Consider the following 16,940-nt stretch of genomic DNA (forward strand, 5'->3'; position numbering starts at 1 on the left):
AGGATTGGAGGGGTGGGGGGAGTGGTGGAGGGAGAGAGGCCAGAGTCACTTGGTGGCAGGACAAGGAGGAGAGAAACTGGAGACTCAGGAGGCTGTGTGACCCTGGGCATGTCACCTAATCCTGATTGCCTCAAAAATTTATAAATGTCATGTATTAATCGATAGAGAGCAGGCTTTGAATCTGAAAGGTTTGTACTCATGCCTCTGCTATATACCGATTACATGACCCTGGACTAGTCACATCACTTGTTATTGCTCCTGAAAACTCTCTAACATTGTCAATTGTAAAACAATTGACAATCTACATTGATAGAGGAAGTTTTTAATGAAATCCAGAAAAAAAAAAATCAGCTCACAGAGAAATAATAGCTCACATTTCAATAGAGCTTTATGATTTACAAAACACTTCCTTAAAAAAAAAACACACAATAAGTACTATAAATATTTTTATTCCCATTTTGCAGTTGGGAATAACAAAGCTGAGAAAGTTTAAGTGAATGTAACATCTAGGGAATGCCCAATCTGGAAATTTGAATTCTTATTCCAAGTTTGGCTTTTGTTATTTTACAAAAGAGATAAAAGATAAAAAGCATAATTAATAAAAGACATAGCTCACTAGTCTCCCCTTTGACAGACAACAAACCATATCTTTTAAATACTTTATGTCCTCTAGGTGAAAGATGACTGAACTTAATGCAAATGTAAAACATTATTTGGGGGATTCCCAAAAATGAACGATTTTTGATAGTGATAGCACTTTGTTGATGATCTAGTGATGATATTATCACCATCATAATAATCATAATTCACATTTAATACTTTAAGATTTTCAAAGTACATTCCTCACTACAACTCTTTGAAAGTGGATAAAAAATCTTAGAATGTCTGGTCCAACTTATACTCAAAACATCAGTCACCACTGTTAATATCCCTCCCTGATGTTCAAAAGTCCTTCACTTGAAGATTTTCAGTGATAATAAAGCCAATATCTCAAATGAAAGCTCATTGTATTTTAAAACAGTTCTAGTTCTTGCAGCATTCTTTTTCTTATTCCTCTAAAAATCTACCTGTAACGTGTAGTTCTTGCTCTCATTTTTCCCCTAGGGGGCAAAGACAAGGTTGCTGTTTTCTTTCTCAATAAACAAAGCATTCTGTTGAAAAGATTTGCAACATGTTAGAATAGAAGGAACACTGAATGTAAAGTTAGAAAATCAGGATTTATGTCCTTACTCTGCCAGTTATTATGTATGATCTTGGGGCATTTAACAAGCATTTATTAAGAACCTCCACTTTGTTAAACACTTGGAAAGGATTTAATTTCTGTGATTACCCATTTCCTCGTATGTGGAATTTTTATTGTTGTTGTTCATACATATGCTATCAACAATGTAGGAGATTTGCTGAAGGAAATAACTTGTCCTGATGCTGCTGATTGTCAATTAACATACAATTATAGAGAGCTGTCCCAGACCCCTGTGAAATTAAAGGACTTGCTAGTATCATATAGCATAATATATCAGGAGCAGCACTTGAACCCTCATCTACCTGGCTCCAAAGATAACTCTTACCTACTCTGCTACTGCAGTATCTTCCTCTGTCGGTTTCAGGAAAATAATAATTGTACTAACTATCTTCCTATCTTCCTGCCACATAAAGGTTTTTATGTGAAAAGCACTTTGTAAGCTGGAGAACAGAGAAATGCAAACTATTATCATTTGAATCCTCTAAGTTCAAAGCCCAAGACAACTCTATTCATGCAAAGTGAAATTTAAAAGTAAACATGAATATTCCTCTCCTCTCTGTATAGTTGAAATCATTTACTATTCAGAAAGATTGTATAACAGGCACATTTCAGGCGGGCCCTGTATCATTTAAGAGGAGGCAGGTATAATTGTGATTGCAGATCTTTTTAAATGGTATGATTTCTGGATTTTGTTCTTTATATAGTCACCCAAAGGTTCTGTCTAATATAACACTTCTGTATTTAGTCTGGTCTAAGTAGATTGGGCATATATTTCAGTTTATCATGGCATAGCAGGCAACCAATATAATCTTGTCAGTGCAATTTCACACACTTAATGTGCATGTAAGCCCTGTATATTAATGAAGCCTCATAGTCTTTGCCAGTCCTCTGAGTTTCCTATTCAGAATTCAAAGTCTCAAATGAGGTTATACAGATAAAACTCATGCAGAAAGGAATGAGCAATGACAGTCACAACTCTTGAAATAATTTTGGCTTTGCCCACCAAATCACTCCAGGGGAAAAACTGGTAGGGTAGTCTCTTCTTTGGTCTATTCCCAAACTAATTTAGAACAGGATAGGCTTAATTATGACCAACAATTTATATAAGTTATCCTCATTACCTCCATCGTGATAAAGACTTTCTATTGCGCAAATTTGAAGCTAGAGGAAATAATAATGCTTATCCCAGGAGCAATAGAAAACTCATCATGATAGTGTGATCAGGGTTTCACTAACTCAACTTTCTTGTCATCTAAGGATATGCAAAGTCCCAGCTTTGTGGAGTCCAGGTCCCTATGACTTGGTAGACTTCTGAAGCCCTCTTTAGTTACCTCACCCTTCCCTCTGACCATTTCCAAATGGAGATGAGAAACTAAGTGCCACTCTATATTTGGTGCACATCCTTGCTGTATTGGGAAAATGTAAAGTTATCTGTTAAAAGTTTAATGCCTCATATTGTCTCAGCTTCTGAAGTAAGACAATGCTGGCACCTCCTAGACAGTAGTTGTCAGTGCTGATGATGAAGAAGAAAAGATCATAATTTAAGAAGACTGATGGGTAATCCTACCTCCCACTTCTTGTCATAGGTTTCAAATGAGACAAACATTTTTGATGATGTGTTGATTTATTTTTTTCCACAATTCTTGTTTATTAGAAAGGGGGACTTTGTTGGAAGGAAGCAGAATTAGTGGGAAGTGACATTGATGTAGGGGAAAAAAAGAGCATCAATAAAACTTAAAAAAAAAAAAAAGACTCGGTAGATAAGAGAGGAAGAAAAAGCATCACCCATGCTGTTTGATATGGGTGGCAGAAGAGGAAGAAAAAAAGGTTCAAAAAAGAGGTGCTGATAGTCCTATTGAATCAATCACAGGATATTCACTTTCAGCTTCTACAGATAAGTCCAAGAGAAAGAAATTGGTTTTGGAATCAAAAGCCATAGATTTGATTTGCAGCTCAGTTATTTCCTATTTAGGTCTCACTAGAGAAGACACTACTTTTTTGGATTTCCTCAATGGTAAGTTTGAAGGAGCTGGACCAGATGATTTCCACGGTTTCTCATGTATAATCATGATAGTTTGTGATCTTCAGAGTCCTGTTCTGTGTCTTGCCACTGTATCTAGAGGGCTCTGGAAGAGAAAATAAAGTTGGTGACTTTGCACAACCCTCCCTCATTTAAACAAAATTCACTTATATGCCATGGCAGAACCTCCCTGATGTCATGGTCCTATTTAAGAACAAAGTACAAACAATAATAATAATATGATATTTGTTAAATCTGTATATTTCCCCCTACAATAAATGAGGAATTTGAGACATTCTTCAGTGTAGTTACCATGCCACCTCCTCCTGGATATAGACCCAGAAATGTCTGACTGCTCCATGAAAATTGAGCTTTTATCCATAATCACAATTTTAAATTATATCATATCATTTCCTAAAATTGATATTTCTTCTTTGACTATGATCTTTGCTTTATCACTTGTCTACCTGGATAGTTCTCAGATTTTTCTCCATTGCATATTTACTAAATTAAAGAAGGATCAATTTATTTCTATGTTTTCTAGAGTTTTTCAGAGAAACAAGTGTTGCATTTTGTCAAAACCTTTTCAGCATCTATTGATATATCCATGGAATAACACAGGAGTAAAGTATTTTGGAGGAAACTGGAGAAACTTGGTGTCAAATATGAAGAATATTAAGAAGACCACTAAGCCTGGATTATAAAGTACATGAAAAGCATGTCTTAATATATGATTCTAGACTTGTAGTCATTGGAGCTTATTCAATCAATAATTTAACAAGCATTTATTACTTACTATGTGCCACAAACTGTGCTAAGGTATTGAATATCCAAAGAAAGAAGTGAAAATGGTCCTGGCCTTCAGGGACTACAATCTAGCCAAGGGAAAGAAGATAAAATATACAGTAACAAAGCTGCATATTATATACTTCGAAAAACATAGTGTTTGTAAACTGAAGAAAATCCTCTGAATGTAACCTGGCAACTACCACAAAAGTTTATTTTCCATAGTTCTAGACACTATGCTTTTCTTAATGTATCCTGATTAATGATTATATTAATTATTTTTTGTTAGTTGAAGGGTTATTTTTTCCCTTTATTGAATCTGAGCTGGTTGTATTCCCCAGATTAAAAAATAGAAAATATTTTCAACTTGAATTGAATTGTATGATTTGAATGGCAAAAAAATGCATCATCCAGAGAAAAAATTAAATTCCTATGACTCCAAAAGCCACATATTTAGACTGACACTCTCTTCTAAGCTCCAGTTCTAACCACCATCTGAATGTACCACAGGCCCTCAACATGGCCAAAATCTAATTTATTCTCTCTCCTCCTGAATCTATCTCTTGTCTTAACTAACTTATTTCTGTTGAAGACACTAATACTCCATGCCTAACATTGGCTACAAATATAAAAGTCATATGTTCCCTTCCCTAGAGGAATAAACATTCCCTTGGAGACTATGGCATATGCATATATAATTATATACACAGTATTGTAAAATATGAATACTATGTAGTTTCATTGAGCAAGGGAGTGACATCAGATCTGTACTTTAGTAAAATAATTTTGGCATTTCAGAGGAAGATGGATAGGAAAGGGGAAAATTTTATTCAAGGAGATCAATTAAGATGCTATTGTAATAATTCAAGTGAAAGGTGATGAGGGTAAAATCAGGATTGCAGTTCTACAAGTAAAGCAAAAAATGTATTTTGTGGGTATTCTCTAAGTCTAATCAATAGGACTTTAAACAAAACAAAAAGATGAGGAAAGGAAATGACTGATCAATTTTCTCTATGTGATATAACATAAACAGACTCTACAAAGAATGAGCATAGCATTATTAAGAAAGTAGAGTCATGTAAAGAAATCTAGGAAACAGAGTATTGGTTATTAAGATGGAAGTGATGGGGACCCTGGATGGAGTTGATAATGCCCTGCTTCAGTTTATGATAAAGGAGAAAAATCCAGACTTAGTCCAGCCATGGATTTGGGGAAAATATATTTCAAGACATTCAGAGAAAATATAGGTTGGATTCCATGGACTAATATTATGGGAAAAGTCAGCTTAGAAGAAATGAGAATTCAAAAGCACAAAAGGAAACAATTTCAACAAAAAGAAAAAAATAGAATTTGTCTGAAGGGACTGATGTAGATGTACAGAAAATACAAAAATAAGTTTCAAAAAGAAATTCACAGAAATGAAAGTAAGGCCAGTTAACAAGCAACATAAGACATAATATAGTTCTACAAACAGTCATGTCAGCAATCTTAAAACCCAGAATGAGATGAGACTGACAAGGGAAACTAAAGTCAATAAATAGTAGTGAGTTAGTTTTTTGTTTTTTATTTTCAATTTTTATTGGAAGTTCCATTTATATGGATAATATAGTACTTGAGCTGGATCTTGGAGGAAGCAAGATTCTAACGGTAGAGGGGAGGAGGAGCTACATTCTAAGCATGATATAAAATGTTGGTTTTGTGTGAAACGGAAAGAAGGTTAATTTGACAAATTCTTAAATGTAAGAAAGGGCGTAAACTATAAATATGCCGTTTGGACCAGAAAAGCACTAAAAGCCAGGAAGGTTTATATTTGATCCTTGAATCAATAGGAAATTCCTGTTGTTTATTAAATAGGGGAATAACATAGTCAGTCCTGTTCTTTAGAAAAATCACTTTTCCAAGTATGTTAATGATGGATGGAAGAAAGGAGAAAGCTAAGGTAGGAAGAATACTGCCATAGTTCACATTTGAGGTTCTGAGGACATGAGGTAATGGCTATTGAATAGAAATAAGAAGGCAAATGTGGTAAAGACAGAAAATAATACAATTTGGGAACTAATTAGATATTCTGGGATGAGTGAGAATTTGACAGTGATGGTGAGGTTGCAGATTTGGTGACTGAAAGGATAGTGGTACCTTCAACAGAAATAAGGAAGTATGATTTCTGGATTTTGTTCTTTATATAGTCACCCAAAGGTTCTGTCTAATATAACACTTCTGTATTCAGTCTGGTCTTAGATTGGGCATATATTTCAGTTTATCATGGCATAGCAGGCAACCAATATAATCTTGTCAGTGCAATTTCACACACTTAATGTGCATGTAAGCCCTGTATATTAGTGAAGCCTCATAGTCTTTGCCAGTCCTCTGAGTTTCCTATTCAGAATTCAAAGTCTCAAATGAGGTTATACAGATAAAATTCACGCAGAAAGGAATGAGCAATGACAGTCACAACTCTTGAAATAATTTTGGCTTTGCCCACCAAATCACTCCAGGGGAAAAACTGGTAGGGTAGTCTCTTCTTTGGTCTATTCCCAAACTAATTTAGAACAGGATAGGCTTAATTATGAGAAGAGTGGAGATGAGGGGAAAGGGGTATGAGAAATCCTATCTAATTCTCAAATTCTATAATTGTGTGAATTCCTTTTTTAAAATTTCATTTAAGGGGCAGCTAGGTGGCACAGTAGAGCACAGCCCTGAAGTCAGGAATTTTCTTATGTATTTTCTTGGAGGAATAGAACTGATTCTAGGGTATGGGTAGCTTGCAATTAAACAACTGATTACATCTGGGAGATCCTGACAATTCTTATTTTCTTAGAACGCAGAGAGAGCTATAAAGTTATTGTCAGGCAGAGCTTTAAGAGGAATTAGGTTGAAACATACACAAAGAAGATGTATGCTTGGAGAGCAATCTGGAATTATGTCCAGAAAGTTTTAAATTGTGTATATCCTCTAACCCAACAATGCTATTAAGTCTGTTCACCACGGTGCTTGAAGAAAAAAGGAAAAGATCCTACATGTTCTAAAATATTTACTGCAACTGCCTTTATGGCATCAATCAAGGAATGGCTATACCAAATGTGGTATACAGTTTTGATGGAATACTACAGTGTGGTAAGAAATGATAAGCATTTCTAAAAATCAATCAATTTTAGAAAAATATAAAAAGATTTACATAAAATAATGAAGAGTGAAATGAGCAGATTGAAGAGAATATTGTTCAGCAATAGTGTGTGAAAAATTATTGTGAATGATTAAGTTATTCTGAATATTATTAATACTCAGATCAGCTACAAAGGATCTATGTAGAAGATGCTATCCACCTCTAGAGAAAGAATTAATAAATAGAAGTATGCACAGTAAAATTATATATATGTATTTTTATTTACATGTATATATTTTTTTATATATGCATATAGATAGTTGTGTACATGTATACCTTTTTATCTATATTTGTGTCAAATGGTGGCCTAGTCTGGTAGGGGAGGAAGGGAGGTAGTTTGCCATTCCATTCTCCAGCTTATTTTATCAATGAGAAAACTGAAGAAAACAGAGTTAAATAACATACCTAGGATTACACAGCTAGTCCAGGTTTAAATTCAGGAAGATGAGTCTTTCTGACTCCAAACTTGGTACTCTATTCACTGTGCCACCTAGCTGCAATGTCCTCCATTAGGAGGTTTCCTGCCCAGTCAGTTTGGAACAAAAAACTGATTTTGAGGTCCAGAATTTCTGAATATCACTTCTTATTTGTATGACCTTAGGGGAGTCAAATTCTCTCATCCTTTGTTTCTTTATCTGATAAAAATATATATGGAAATTGAAATATATGCTTCTTTTTAGGTCTAAAAATATGTGATTCTATGATTCATATCCTACACATCTCTATTTGCTTTTAAAATAATTCAACTTTTCCCCTCCTTCCCTCCACCCCCTCCCCTAAATGGCAGGTTATATGTTAAATATGTTAAAGTAACATATATAGTGTTGCTATTAAACCAAATGTGTGTGAGCTAAAATATATTTGTGTTTATCATCCTCACATTTATATTGTATCTATAGCTAAATGGAACAATAGATTGAATGTTAGGCCTGAAGTCAGGAAGACCTAAGTGTAAAGTCAGCCATGTCAATTACTGTTTGTGTGACTCCAAGTCACTTAACTTTTCTGCTTCAGTACAACAGCCCCAGCATTGTTGTGAATTTCAAGTGAGATAGTATTTATAAAGCATTTTGCAGAGTTCCTGGCACATAGTAGGGACTTAATAAATGTCTGCTCCCTTCTTCTTCTTTATGAATTTATAAACATATACATATATGTAGATATATATGTATTTAGGAACTTGTAGTCTCCTCTTTTAGAATGTAAGCTCCTTGAAAGAAAAATGTAATTCTCTGTATTTCTATCTCAAATATTTAGTAATAAATAATCTCCCTGGCACAGACTAGGTAATCAGAAAATGCTAGCTGATTATCTCCTCTGAAAAAGTCACAAAGCAACTCTTCCACAATCACTATTCTCTCTGCCCCTTCTTACTCTCCCCGAAATAGAGCTTTAATGATATTACCTAATGAAAAATAGTTTCCTTAGCTCCTTAATCCAACAAGTGTCCCCCTTGCTTATTTTGGATGAATGCTCTAGGGATTAATAAGACAAGAGATATGTGTTTTACAAGCCTTAAAGTGACATATAAATACTAGCTGTTACAGTATTATCACTTGTTATTCCTTGCCTCTGTTTCCCTGGCTTATAAGAAGTCATACTTCTCACCAAGAATTGATATAATGATAACTTATATTTAAGTGGTCTTTATTTTACTCTCAACACAATGCCATAAGTAGTACAACTATTTTTATTCTCATTTTATAAAAAAAACTATCATAATATCACTAAGACCAAAATTGATTAAGTGACTTACACGCAGTTAATAAATGAAGACTGTATTCAAATCAGGTCTTCTGACTCCAAATTTAGTACAATTTCCACTGTTTGAGATTATAAACATTATACAAATATTTATATCTACTTAACTATCTTTAAGGTAGCTGAGTGAGAAACAAAAAGTCTCATACTTTTGTTCACAACAACTCACTTACTAGTTCAGCAAAGGGGGAAAAAAAAAGAGGCCTAAATTGAGAAATGATCCAAGGAGAAGTCCAGTAAACATGCTATCCCATCTTTGTGTGTGTATACACTGGTTAGCATGACTTCTAAATATTTAAAGGAAAAGTTAATCAATTTAGAGAGAAACAGCTGATATCACAATTTGCTCCTCTCAGTTCTAGACAAAAATAACTGAAAGATCAACTAAAAGGAAGTTAAGGACAAGAGTAGTTTAGGAAAACTTGGAGATGATTATATTCTGTCAATTGCTCAATGACAGAAAGAAGCATACATACATACATACATACATACATACAAAAACCTCATAAGCAAATAAAGCAAATATACAAACAAAAGTGGAAATATTGACCATATCCTTTATAATCACAACAAAATACAATGTTTTGTTTAATAAAAGAATCTTGAAAAAAGGATTAAAATTAATTGTACTCTTTGACCAAAAGATTCTGCTACCAGACACAATACCAAGGAAGTAATTGATAAGATGAAAGTCCCCATTTGCACCACAGTATATATATATTGACACCCTTTTTTTTGGTACAAAGAACTAGAAACAAAATAGATGCCCAAATAAAGGCTAAATAAATTATCATACATGAAAATAATAGAAGATTCTTATGATATATGAAATAGCAATGATGAAAAAAAAAGGAAATTGTTAAAAAATATTTTGTCCAATTATATGCCAAAATGATTGACAATATTAACGAAAAGAATTCATTTCTACAAAAATATAAAATGCCCAGATTAATATATATGTATATACACATAAAATAAAGACTTTTAAAATGATCTTAAAATTTCTAAATAAAACAATCTGCCATTTTAAAATTCTACAAACTCTTCCAAATTATATGTGCTTATCAAAATTTACATATGTGTATATTATTACATACATATATGTTATATATGCTTTGTTTCAAAAGCATAATAACATGTAAATTTAGAACTAGTAGGAGTTTTAGAAATACTTTAGCCTCAACCTCAACATTTTATAGATAAGAAAACTGAGGACTAGGTAAATTGGAACTGAATATTGGATGATCCAGGTCAGAACTCAGTCTTTTTGCTTCTGAAGCCACTGTTCTTTCCACTATACCCAAGGAACAGTAATTCAAAATTTTCTCCCTAGTAAACATATGTAACAAAGAAAATCTCAGTACTCTTTATCTGGCACTGCCTATTAGAGATAAGATAGTATGAAACTCTAATTTTATTTGGGTCATTCTAACTTATACAACTTTTACAAAGGATATGACCAAAGGTATGGGTAGCCTGGAGGCTATCGGCAAATTACCCCTCAAGTGAGGGAATATTGTTATTCATTTCTGCTAAGTAGAGAACACAGTTACTTCCAGTCACAGAAAATCTCTACTTCACCTTGGGGAGGTTTTCTGGAGGCAGCCTTAGTTTCAGTTAAAAGTAATAATCACCCAAATGCAGCCAGGTGCTAAAAGTTCAAATCTTTTATTGTGTCCTTCAATATAGCTCGGTTAGTTTTTCTTAGAGGCCTATCTTTCTGCTTGGTTCCAAGAGCTCTTGTAGTTGTCCTTTGCCTCTGCTTTCTTCAGCCTCCAGCCAGCACAAAGGTGGAAGATGGAATGAATCTCTCTTGCCTCCGAGAGAGGGCTTGTGGGCTTCCTCCAGAGTGCTCCTCTCTGATCCCTAGCAACGTTCTGAAGTAACTAACTTGAAGCTCTAAGAGCTTCTATATATGTGATTCCCAAAGATTAACTCCTCCTTCTGGAGGCAGGGATTAAGGGAGGTGTGAATTCACAAAGTTACAAAGTTAACTTTGTGAATTTCCCATACTTGTGAACTCCAATGAGTACTTTAAATACTTCTTGATTATATGAGCTCTCTAAAGGTGTGAACCAACACAAGCATTGTATCAGTTCCATTGAGTTAACACTAGGATTCTAACATCTCCCTTGAGTTAACCTTGAAACCTTGTTTCAAGTTGAGTTAACACTAGGATTCCAACACTTTTGAAATTAACACTCTGAAATTCTGTCCATTTTGATTCCTGACCCTCCTAAGCTCTGTAGAGTCTGTGAGAGAGCTTCTCAGACTGGGCCATTTCTAAGGCAAATCACTTCCACTGATAGCCAGATCTCCATTCAAATTCAGGCTGAAAAAGCCTTCAAAGTAATTTCAATTGTGAGATCTTGGTTTGATTAATTCAAACTGTCCCCCCCTCCTCCCCACCCCCTACCCTCACCAAGATCTACTCATAAAATAGGTTTCTATTTACTCATTTCTTTGCAGAAGTCTGGGGTAGGGCATAGCTTCCTGCCAGCATTCCTGTCTCCTGAGAAGACATTCTCTTCCCAGTGCCAGCCTCCAATTCCCTAATAGGACTTTGCCACTTAAAAAGTCAATTTTTCTAGCAAAGCTGACTTCTCATCCAACAATAAACTTCCATTTTTACCACTTAATATTTTGGGTTCATGAATTTTTTCACGAAGGGCTTATCACGACCAAAAAAGTATTTACAATTCTATGATTGCCACTAGAACCTCATCAGAAGAGGGAGTGAAATTTTCTTTCTGGAACATAATCTTCAGGAAAATCATAAAAACAACCAATAATAAGCTCATCTTTGACTCCAAGGATTCTCCAAAATCATCTAATTAATTAGTGCCATTCATACCAGTCAATAAATTACAAGCACATAATGGGCAGTCCTGCTAATCATAGGGGGAAAAAAACCCCTACCTCAGAAACACTACATCCCTGAATATTCATACCAAAGTGCAAATGTTAATTCATGCAATGCCTGTCAACTAGTTTAATTACTTACTGAAGGAATCTATTAAAGACATCCTGTCAATCTTACAGATGAGGTCAACAAATCAAAACTGAATTGCATGTCTTTTCAACTAATTGCAAAATTCTGTCTGATTTGCTTTTAGAGTAGTCAAAAAAAGAAAAGCATGGCCAGCTTTTTGGTCCTCAAAGGCTGAGACTTATCCTACGGTTTTCAGGTGAAACTTCCCATTACCTCAGATGTTGCACCTACTAAGCAGCTGACATTAAAGAGGCAAAAAGATATCCAAAGTTGCACCTAATTGAAACCTGTATTTACTTGGCCTGCTGTGGGTAAATTTTAAAAGAATTTAAGTATCTCTCAGTAGTCTTATATTTGACCAACTTGGCTGTAAAGGTTTTACAAAGGCAAAACTGCCTAGTTTCTTTTTGAATCTCATTTAAAATAGAAATCAACTTGGGGTGGGGAGGGAATGAGATTCCCATCTCCATTAGTTGAGTCTGAGCTGCCTAATACAGAGTTCAGACAGCTATGAGGGAAGAGTAAAATAGTTATAATGCATCAACTAGATTTTAATTTTCCTTTAAAATCTTTAAAAATTCAAAATCCATATTCCAAAAAAGTCAATACAAAGCCAGCTTGAACTGAAAGTCAATCTATAAAGCTTCTAAAACAATAGATTCCCTGCCAAGTTTTTCACTTCAATTCAAATGGAACTATAATTGAGACATTCTCTCTAATGAGCAAGATTGCAACCTTTACATACTTCTTTTCCTTGACATGCCAATGTTTCCCAAGTCCTCCTAGAAGTCTATACAACATGCTGGAAGCCTCCCTAACATTCTCGTAAGTATTTGAGAGACTCATTGAAGGGGAGGGGAAGGAAAAGGCACTCTGACTATCTTCCCTCATTCTCTTTCATAAAATTCCTGCAGTACATCTTGCATTCCTATTCTTCAAAGTATCTCATGATTTATATGTTGAAGTTGGTTTTTAATCTGCCATGTGCCTCGTCATTGGTCTTTATGTGATACTAAATTTTAATTCTCCAGACACATTGGATTCTATGCCTTGTTATTATGTAACCATATTGGTTTGGTTGTTGTCCTTCATTCTCAAAAAGGAGCAAAATGATATCACTATGGAGTTAAGTTCCAGTTTGTCTGACTGTGGCTAATCAAACTAAGGTGAGCTTGGAATGCTCTGCTACAGGTCAGATACAAATAATCCATGTGGCTTCTTTAATTTTGCAGGTCTTACATTTTTTTGAGTACTTCAATTCTGCTTTGATCGTAGAGCACCAGACATCTCTGGGTGATTCTGTGCCAGTGTTTTCCACATCAAGCTATCAATTCTAAATCAATTTTTTTAAGATGTTTTTTTTAAGATGATTTAAAGGAATTTAATTTTAGATTCTATTCTGTTATTAGCTATTAATGTGAAATATGCTCCCCTGTCAGGAATAAGCCCATCTGGCTATTATCAGATATAACCAATTCCCAAACTATTTGTATAGAGTGATTGGAAAAAACTCTTTATCAGCTTCCATGGTCTATCCCCTACCTTTGTGCATCTTTAAACAACCTTTGAGATAACTGATTAGCACATTTTTAGACAGGTCTGGGACATGATCTGCCAGGTACATTCCAAATGGCTCCTCTTTGATCCCCACCTTTGAGCAACCTGGCATTTTGCCTCCTTGAGCCCTCCCTCTGTGCTCCCCCCTTTATTTCCCTCGTTTCCCTGAGGAATCCCCAAGGCTATATTTCACCTATAAAAGATCTGCTTGTGAGGAAAATCTTTGCTAAATTCTTTTCAGGATTAAGCCCACTTTGAGGTACTTGCTTTCTCTCCCTCATAGTGCCTTCTCTTTAATGACACCTTTCTTCTTCCTAGCTAACTCAGGTTAGACTGATAAACTCCTGTATAGATCTAACCTGCCAGTTAATGACTTACTCCCACTTCACAAAGTATTTCATTTCTATTGTTAGTTCCTTTGGAGAACTTTTCTTTTCCTTGTTAACTATATGCTCTTCCAACTTTTTCATATTTGACATCCTGGTGCCTTATTTTACTTCTTATTTTGTCTGTAACCTCTTCTCCTTAAACAAAACTAGCTTTTGGTAAAGGAAATGGCCATTGTGAATTTGTCACATATTTTATTAGAATTAGATATTGCTATCTCAATGTCATCATTTTGAGATCTTTCAACTACATGAACAAGAAATAAAAATACATGATTTTATTGTGATCACATCCCAGACTGTATGATCTTATTTTCTTTTATAATAGAATTCTTATGTGGGAAATTAGGAAATGCTAAATTTAGCACCTATTGTGTGCTGTGCACTATACTTAAAGCTGCAGGTATAGAACACCAGGGCGGGGGATAGGGGGGTGGGGAAAGCCAATTCCTCCTTTGTGCTAGTAATGAAAACTATAGACCAGCTTGTGGGTTAGACAAAGTTATTCTTAGGAAATGCGAAACTTGTTTCCCAGATTGACCTGTTTGTATGGAATAATGAGAGGCTGAAACTCTTTATCAATCTCCATTGTCTCAATAATGCGAGGCTGTCCATTCATTTTTCCATTGTCTAGAACTCCAACTTCTGAGACTATCTAGTTTAGCAACAACCTTTGAGATTGACATACCTTCAGACAGGTCTGAAACCTGTCTCCTTGTCTCTTCCTCATCGGCTCTTTCTTGATCCCACTTTAACTCCCCAAACTCCTCCATGATTCCTTGTCAGCAACCCTATCTTATTGTATCTCATCAGAAATCCCCTATAAAATATTTGCTCATACTGTAGATCTTTGCTGACTCCTTAGGGCTAGCCCACCATAGGCATAGCCCACCTCATGGCATATTCCATTTAATGGCTTCTTCATTCTGGCTAATTATGAGTTCCACTAGGAAACATGTCTTTCCCCTTGTTAGCTGCTCACTTTTATGACTATGTGTTGCATCATGTGTTATATATGTTCTTAAGTTCATGTATTATTTTTGTAAAATAGAATAGCAAACCATTGTAACCTGTGATGGATATGGAACTTGATTTTTTCAGGTTGATTGAACTGTAACCAAATCTCCATGATACTGTTTTTACAATTATGCTCTCTCAAACATATTGCTCTCTGAAAACTATTTCATATTACCATTGCTGGTGCCTATTTTACCACTTCACAAGGAACTGTGCTGAAACACTTGTTTGTTCTTCTGGAAAAGAATCATAACATTAGGGAGGTGATGCCATAGCATGGAAGTGAATTGGACTGAAGTGAGAGCAAGCTGTACAAAGTCATCAACCTTACTTTCTCCCCCAGAATCATTTGGGCAAGTGGCAAGATACAGATCAGGACAGCTAGAGATGACCTTCAATTCTAAAGTTCTTAAGGGAAACTCCAAGAGTGTCTTTGTATTTCTTTTTCTGACTACTGCATATATGAGCACTTTCCCTATGTGAATTCTCCATAAAATAGTCTTTTTGGCAAGATGTTTGCCATTCATACAATGTGGCCAGCCCAACAGAGTTGCACTGTCTGCAGTAGAGTCTAAATGATTAGCAGATTAGTTTAAGAAAGAATCTCAGTGTCTGGTACCTTATCCTGCCAAATGATCTTCAGAATCTTCCTAAGACGATTCAAATGGAAGCAATCCTGGCATAACACGGATAAACTGTCCAGGTTTCATATACAACAATGAGGTCAGAATAATAGTTCTGTAGACCTTGAGTTTGATAGTCAAATATTTACCTCTTTTCTCCTATACATTCCTTCAGAGTTTCTCAAACAGTGAGCTGGCTCTAGCATGCATTTTTCAACTTTATATACTGCCAAGTTAAGTAAACTTATCCACAGTGTTCAAAAATGGAACTGATAGTTTCACATATGGATGATATGGTGCTGACTGATGGAGTACCTTTGTTTTCTTGGTGTTAATTGTTAGGCCAAAATTAGCACAAGCAGCCCATACTTTGTTGCATCTCAACTTCAGAGGCTGCACTGAGTGAATAATCATCTGCAAACAAGAAATCATGTACCAATATTCTCTCCATTTTAATTTTGGCCTTTAAGCCTTTTCAAGTGGAAAAATTTACCATCAGTGCAGTAGCTGATCCTGATACCATCCTTACTCAAATGTTGAAACAAATGACTAAAAACATCAAGCTAAAAAGCATGGAAGGAGGCACAGAGCTTTTTTTCACTTCACTAGTGATTCGTATGTTGAAGTCTGCTTATACCTGCCATGTGCCTAGCCATTGCTCTCTATGTGATAATAAATTTTAATTCTTCAGAAATTCTTGTTACTACATAGTAACATCAATAGAATGTGGTTATGAAAAAGATGAGACTTTGCTTTTATGGAAAAGTATATATTATTAAAAGCATTTATTCAAGGCAATCTAGTCTGCTCTTCTCTTATTGCACTTCTGCAGAGTGAATCCTACTCACTCTCTACCTATATTTTTGGTTCTAGAAATAAATATTGAGAAACAAGTTCCATAGATTGCCCATGCAAAGATATGATATGGTCTAATCAACAGTCATTTTTCATTGACTTGATCTTTAACCGAGTGGGTGTCTAGGCCAAATTCCTTTGAGTATTTGCAAATCTCTTCCTAAAGTCTGTCAGAATTCTGAGACTTAAAGAAACATCACAATGTCATTCATCTCCAAATAGAAGTATTTCAACCAGCTCCACAAAAAAGTTATAACTCATGAAATAACAAAAGGGAAGTCTAATCACTAATTAATTTACTCATAGCCTTTTCTTCATCAAACACCAGGTTCTCAGCACTAAGGCTGCACAAGTTGCTACATGTGCTTACAACAATATTCAACTTTATAGCAAAATCTGTTCTCCCTGCCAAAGTCTATTACAGCAATGAGAATAGATATTCTGTGCCACAACAGAAATTAGCCAGAAAACAGGAATAAACAAAAAGAGTGAAGGACATATAAGTATGGATTTGTGACAATTAAATATAAGGGAAAT

At 35.1% G+C, this 16,940-nt stretch overlaps 1 protein-coding gene across 11 annotated transcripts in view; it reads right to left on the minus strand.

The window, feature by feature from the left end:
- The window catches only part of NSUN3 (NOP2/Sun RNA methyltransferase 3), a 351,925-nt gene that overhangs the window by 173,941 nt on the left and 161,044 nt on the right, over positions 1-16,940 (minus strand). For 2 of the 11 annotated variants that reach the window (XM_012547180.3, XM_023501304.2), the window contains one exon: positions 445-3,369. The exons of 5 other annotated variants lie outside the window; for them this stretch is intronic. In XM_012547180.3, coding sequence (XP_012402634.1) covers positions 3,328-3,369 — 42 coding nt within the window. In that variant the 3' untranslated portion in view covers positions 445-3,327. Of the gene's footprint in view, positions 1-444; positions 3,370-4,059; positions 4,139-16,940 lie in introns of those variants that run through there. 4 more of the 11 variants (XM_012547174.3, XM_023501299.2, XM_023501300.2 and 1 more) reach the window with 3 other exon arrangements.

This window comes from Sarcophilus harrisii, chromosome 3 (assembly GCF_902635505.1).
Source record: "Sarcophilus harrisii chromosome 3, mSarHar1.11, whole genome shotgun sequence".
In the NCBI taxonomy this organism is placed as follows: domain Eukaryota; kingdom Metazoa; phylum Chordata; class Mammalia; order Dasyuromorphia; family Dasyuridae; genus Sarcophilus; species Sarcophilus harrisii.